Below are 6380 nucleotides of genomic sequence, written 5' to 3'. Positions count from 1 at the left end.
CCTTCCTTCCTTCCTTCCTTCCTTCCTTCCTTCCTTCCTTCCTTCCTTCCTTCCTCAAAGAATCAAAGATCTAGGGCTGGAAGGGACCTCAGAAACCAACCAGTCCAATGTCTTCATTTTGCAGATAAGGACACTGAGGCTCAGAGAGGCCAAGTCTCTTGCCCAAGTGGCCAAGCTGGGCTTCAAACCCAGGTTCTGTAACTTCAAATCCAGGTTCTCTTTCCCCTACCTAGAGCCATGCTGGTTCTGGGGGCTGCTTCTCCTGAATACCTAGAGTAGTTCCATCTGGGGAAACCAGAGAAGATCAGTTGTCAGCTCAGGTCTGAAGACCGTGCCAGCAGTCACAGAATTTGTCAAAGAAGAATAAGAATAAACCCAAGGTTAGGGACCAGTCACCAGGTAGGGTCAAGCAGGATGCTCCTTCTAATTAAGACATATAAACAAATATTGGTGGTACAATGAAGGCAAAAAGTTAAGGGGGAGGGAATAGTAATTTTTAAAACTCCATTTCTCTTGTGTCCAAGGCACTGTGCTGGATACTTGGAGGGACCATGACATCAGGGAGGTGATACCATGACATGCAAATGAATTGGGTTTAAGTGAGGCAGGGCTGTGCAAAGTTGCCAGCCTCACTTTCTCCTCTGGAGCCATCTGGGTCCAGTGGCCAGATAATGGATTAGGATGATTGAAGATTGCCCAGGATGCAGTGGGAGACCTTGGCCTTTTCAACCTAAGGTCTTTCCCAGGTCTCACTTGGACTGAGGCAATGCCTGTTTAGTGGTTAAAGCTTAATAAAAAAAAATGAGGCCTCTTTAAAAAAAAGTTCTGGGAGGCTCAGAATGAATGTAAGTACTAAGGATACAGAGACAAAAAAAAGAAGGTGGTTGTGTATCTGACTCTTTATGACCCCATTTGGGGTCTTATTGGCAAATGTACTAGAGTGATTTGTTATCTTCTCCAGCTCATTTGACAGATGAGGAAACTGAGGCAAACTGTTAAATGACTTGCCTAGGGTCACACATCTAGGCAGTGTCTGAGACCTTATTTGGACTCAGATCTTCCTGGTCCCAGGCCCAGAGCTCTATGCACTATGGCAACCCCAAGCTGTTCCACCAAAGGAAAAACCTTCCCTCAAAGAGCTTACATTCAACTGTCTGGTTCATGGAAGAAGCCTTGAAGGACCAGACAAGTATGTGAGCTGTACCTGATTCAGACAGTTGGGGTCTATATGGAATCCTACCGGTAGTAAAACCACTGCCCCCATAAGGAGAGGGCCTGAGCTTGAGCCCCAGCTTGGCCACTTAGTAACTGTGCATCCGTGGACAAGTCATCTGTCCCCGAGCCTCTGGGTCTTCATCTCTAAAATAAAGATAACAACAGTTCCGTCAGGTCCCTAATGTTAGAGTGAGGATCGGATGAGGAGGAGCAGGCAGTGTGCCCCGTGGATGACTGCCGGACTTGAACTCCATGGCCCGGGTTCAGATCCTGCCTCCTACACTTTCTAGCTGTGAGATGTTGGACAGGTCACTTAATTTCTGTCCCTCGGGTTTTTTTTTAAATCCGTAAAACGAGAAGGTGGGGGTGGAGTGGTGGACTAGATGGCCTCTAAAATCCCCTCCGGCTCCAAAACGATAAGCCTAGGGACAAACAGAGCTTTGTAAATTGTAAAGGATCCGGATGGGGACTGAGCAGTGTCTTCACTGGCATCAGGAATTCCCAGAGGAGGAAAATCCCTCCACCAATGCAGCTGAGCACAAAGGAATCGCTAAAGACGTAGAAAGGTGACCCCTCCCCTCAGTAGCTGATCAGCTTCTTAAAGCCCGGAACCATTTTTGTTGGTTGCGCGCCCCCCAGTATCTAGCTCAGTCCCGTGATCAAAAAGTGCTGGTTGAATTAAATTGTACCATAAGGAAAGAAATGTGGATCAAGAGCTTAGTGGGAGGCGGGCCATCGACTGTAGGTCACAGCAGCTTGGAAGGGGCCTGCTGCGAGTAGGCAGCGGCGCCATCCCTGGGTGGCTTCCATTGGCATCTCTCAGTGAAGTGTCCCCTGCCTCGTCCCAGGTGGTGAAGTTATGCCGAGAGTGTTTGCAGAAGCAGGAGCCGGTGCTGGCCGACACCAACATCAACGTACTGCGCATCCTCAGCATCGCCTCCGAAGTGCTCTCCTACCTGCAAGCCTTCCAGGAGGCTTCGGACTACGCCAAGAGGATGGTGGATGGTTACATGTAGGCAAATAAGGCTGGTCTTGGGGGGGGGTGGGTGGGTCCGGGAGGGGTCCCTTCCCATCTCCTCCCCTCCCCCGCTCCACCCCTACCCTCACTCCTCCCTCCTCTCCTCCCTTCCCTCCACTTCCATTCTTTCCTTTCCCCTCCCCTCCTTTCCCTTCCCTTTTCCTTCCCTTCCTCTCCCTTCCCTTTCTCTTCCTTTCCCTTCCATTCCCCCTTCTTTTCCTTTTCCTTCTATCCCTCCCTCTTTTCCCTGCTTTTTCTTCTCTCTGTCCCTCCCTCTTTCTTTTTCTTCTACCTCTATCTGTCTGTTTGTCTGTCTCTCTCTCTCTCTCTTCTTCCCCAACCCCCAAAGCATCCTGATGCCTTTTAACATTGCAGTCATTTGTGGATGAATCCCTCCCTTCCCCCTCACATGAGTCTCCCAAGCCTCCCCTCTAGAGATAGAGACCAGACATCTGATTTCATAGGGTGTGGTGAGGGATCTCCCTCTAGAGCAGAGGTGTCAGACACAAGACCGGCGGCCCACAACACACCTGAGTGCTGCCCAAACCAGGTTAAAATGTAGTTCCTGTGTTATTGTTGATGTATTGATAAAAAAGAGGACAGATCTGGGCTACTTTGGGGCAGACAGGTCCTGCCTTGGGCTCAGATCCTGGGGCAAGTCTGGCTCCTTTGATCCTTCCCATAGCTGCCTCTCTGACACAGTGACTTCTATGTGCCCTTTCAGGAAGCTCTACCACCCTAACAATGCCCAGCTGGGCATGGCTGTGATGCGGGCAGGACTGACCCACTGGCACGCTGGGCTCATCGAGGCTGGGCATGGAATGATATGTAAAGCCTACGCCATACTCCTGGTGACTCATGGACCCACCCACCCAATCACTAAGGACCTGGAAGTAGGTGACTCCCAATGCCTCATTGCCACACCCACCAGCAGAGTTTTCTTCTCCGTAAAATGACAGGGCTGGCCTCGGTGACCTCTAAAACCCCTACTATTTGTAATGGTGCTAGGACATGACTTTGCATGCCCAGCACTTTCCGTAGTATCCCGTGTACAGTAAGCGCTCAATAAGTGCCTGTTGATTGTTCATAGTTCAGCTAACATCTCTAATCAGCTTCAGGGAAACAGACGAGGCTTGATGCTGACCTGCCTGCAGTGGATGCCGTGGGAATCCATGAAGCAAACATGGTTTTACTGATGTAGGGAGCTGTTGGCCTGATAATGCCTTTCTCCTGAGCAGATCACAATGTTTTAGACTTAAGACTAGTCTGAAGCACATATAGATGAATGGGATAATAGATCCAGAGGTGTAAGACGCCTCTGAGGTCATTTAGTCCAACCCACACATTTTGCAGATGAGAAAACTGAGACTCTTAAGTGACTTGTCCAGGTCTTTCTGACTTTAAATCCAGGACTACACCAAGCAGTATCCTACATGCCCTGCCGTTGTTATTGTTGTTGGTCAGTCATTTTTCAGGAGTGTCCAACTCTCTGTGACCCCATTTGGGATTTTCTTGGCAAAGATACCGGAGTGGTTTGCCATTTTCTTCTCCAGCTCATTTGGCAGAGAAGGAAACTGAGGCAAGCAGGGTTAAATGACTTGCCTAGGGTCACACAGCTAATAAATGTCTGAGACCAGAATTGAACTCACAAAAATGAGTCTTCCTGCCTCCAGGCCCTACTCTATCCCCTGTACCAATTTGGTACTTTATCAGAGACCTTCTGAACTTATCAAACATTTATTAAGTGCCTGCTGTATACAGAATACGTTGGTAAGTGGCAAGAAAGGCACAGACTTTAGGTAGTCCAAGTCCCTGACTGGTGGATGTCTGAGTTTACAGTCTTGCCTGAGCATCTGAGTCAGGATGGGCCATCAATCATTGAGCATGATATTGTAGCAGAGAAGGCTGGAGCAGAGCACCAAAAAGGGCCAAAGCTTTGGGGGGATAGATTCAACAATTCTACAAGCATTAAGATATTGTTTCTCTCAGCCTGGGTGATTACTTCAATAGTGTTGACATAGCAACCATATGTCAGTAAATCCATGCTTAGGGGATGGCGCTCTTTTCTACCCACACCTGGGGCAGGGGAGGTGGGGGCCAAGCTTGGAGGGAAGCAAGTGTAGCCTGAGAAGCCAGCCCAATCTGGCACCAATGTGTTTGCAGACTTGCAACTGGAGTTGTAAGGACTGAGGAGTGTGTAGCTAGGATCAGGGAGCTGAGTGTTTAACTCAACCAGATTCCCCAAAGCTTTAGTTTATTTTAGTGCTATTGCTTATGTTCCTGACCCCCAGCTGCCTTTGGGATGGACGTGATCATGGGTGGCATCCACCATGGCCTTTTCTGATTCCGGCACCCCTGAAGCCTGCACAGTTGTCTGAGATACTTGGACAGTTCCATTCTTTTTATGTCTACATACCTGACTGTGTACTAATCTATTGGGAGACTAGTCTAGGGAACAAGTAGTCTGTATTTTCCTCTTTCTTCCCTCTTCCCCATCCCAAGCATTGTGCTGGCTGTTGCTATGGTCACATAGACACAGTAGGGGAGAGTCTGAGATGATCTCCCTGGGATGGTTCAATAGAAGCTTCATATCTGATTGACTAGTCAAGATTCCACACCGTCCCTGCCTTTAGGATTGGGTCCAGGTGGTCTGAAGGTCATGGTAGGCAGTTAGGGAGTCAAGGTGAAGCTAGAGTTGGTGCATAGAGAGTTTTCCATGTATGAAAGGTGGAAAGGGAGGAAAATAGTCTTTTTGAGTTGAGTCAAGCAGTCTAGTAGACCTTGTCTGAGAATCCCTAAAGACATACATTCATTCTCCTTTGAGGACAATCCCTTAAACTCAGGCAAAGCTCCAGTACTTAGAGACTCACAAAGGAAGTCACTGCCCAGGAGGCTAAGCAAATTCCCACAATGCTAGGCTATTAGTTGGGGCTACGATCAGTAAGATAGCATAAGAGCCAGCAATGGTTCGCCTCAGTGTCGGGATGGTGCTTATCTTCTGGAAAAGGAGAACCTGCTTTTAGGGCCATATGCCTACAAGCCCCTGGGTGAAATCCAACTCTGGGACTTTCCTAAATCTTTTTCCTCCTCTGCCCTTGGGGGTGTCTGCTTCCCAACAGGCCATGCGTATCCAGTCAGAGATGGAGCTGCGCATGTTCCGACAGAACGAGTTCATGTACCATAAGATGCGAGAGGCCACCCTGAGCAACCAGAAAATGCAGGTCATGGCAGAGCCAAGCTCGGAGACAGCCACGCCCACCTTTCTCAAGAAACCATGAGAATGTGCTCAAGGGGGACACTTGGTGCTGAAGGGATGGGGAAAGGGGCAGATGCATTGCGGGGAGGGGGGAGCAAGGAATATGGTGGGCTGGGTGGCGGCAGGAAGAATGTCTCCCAGCAAGCCCGCCCTGACACCTATCATCTATTAGTACAATGTATGATTCTGAGGAATATTGGCTTGTCCAATGTTGACTTGTCCATTTTTGTGATTTCTCATGTTCCAATGGAATTGTGAAGAATGTGGGCACGTTTGGGCTTGTGACATCTTGTGCTCTGAGAACTGGAACCTTATAAAAAATGGCAGCCACACTGAAACAGGTGTGTGGAAGTCTTTTGAAGGCAGGGACTCTTTTGCCTTTTGTCTTTGTGTTTTGAGCATAGTAATTACTTGAGAATGTTTGTGGCATGAATGCCTGAATGCCTCCCTTCTACCCACCTCCCACCACCTCAATGAGAGCTCAGTGAGAGAGTAGGGTATAGTGGAAAGGACTTTGGAGTCAGAGGACCTGAGTTCAAATCTAGACTCTGCTACTACCTTGTGTAACCTTCGGCAAATAACTTCATGCTTTTGGTCCTCAGTTTCCCATTTAGGCAGAACTAGATGACCCTTCTAGCTAAAAACCTATACCCCTGTGAGATAAGAAGATTCTTTTATGGATAACAAATCAAGGAGCTATTTAAGGCCTTGATAAAGCACGTTAAGGCTTGCAGAATACTTTATATACATGATTTCATCCAAGTGTTTCAACAGACTTTGGAGGAGGTGCTATTATTATTACCTTCTTTGTCCTCCCTCCCCCTCCTCATCCCATGAGGAGCTGAGACTCAGAGGGTTAAATGACAAGCTCAGGAGGTCACAGCTAGCCAG

At 48.4% G+C, this 6380-nt stretch overlaps 1 protein-coding gene across 3 annotated transcripts in view; it reads left to right on the top strand.

The window, feature by feature from the left end:
- Positions 1–5858, top strand: part of SMYD1 (SET and MYND domain containing 1) — a 37898-nt gene extending 32040 nt beyond the window's left edge. For all 3 annotated transcript variants that reach the window (XM_069101042.1, XM_069101041.1, XM_069101040.1), the window contains 3 exons: positions 2064–2227; positions 2958–3126; positions 5353–5858. In XM_069101042.1, the coding sequence (XP_068957143.1) occupies positions 2064–2227; positions 2958–3126; positions 5353–5511 (492 nt within the window). In that variant the 3' untranslated portion in view covers positions 5512–5858. The remainder of the gene's footprint in view (positions 1–2063; positions 2228–2957; positions 3127–5352) is intronic.
- Positions 5859–6380: the final 522 nt, after the last annotated feature.

This window comes from Petaurus breviceps, unplaced genomic scaffold, assembly GCF_028583685.1.
Source record: "Petaurus breviceps papuanus isolate PSGF00001 unplaced genomic scaffold, PetGlider_PUasm1.0 446, whole genome shotgun sequence".
In the NCBI taxonomy this organism is placed as follows: domain Eukaryota; kingdom Metazoa; phylum Chordata; class Mammalia; order Diprotodontia; family Petauridae; genus Petaurus; species Petaurus breviceps.
The sequence above is the reverse complement of the archived record's forward strand: the minus strand, read 5'-3'. Positions and strand labels throughout refer to the sequence as shown.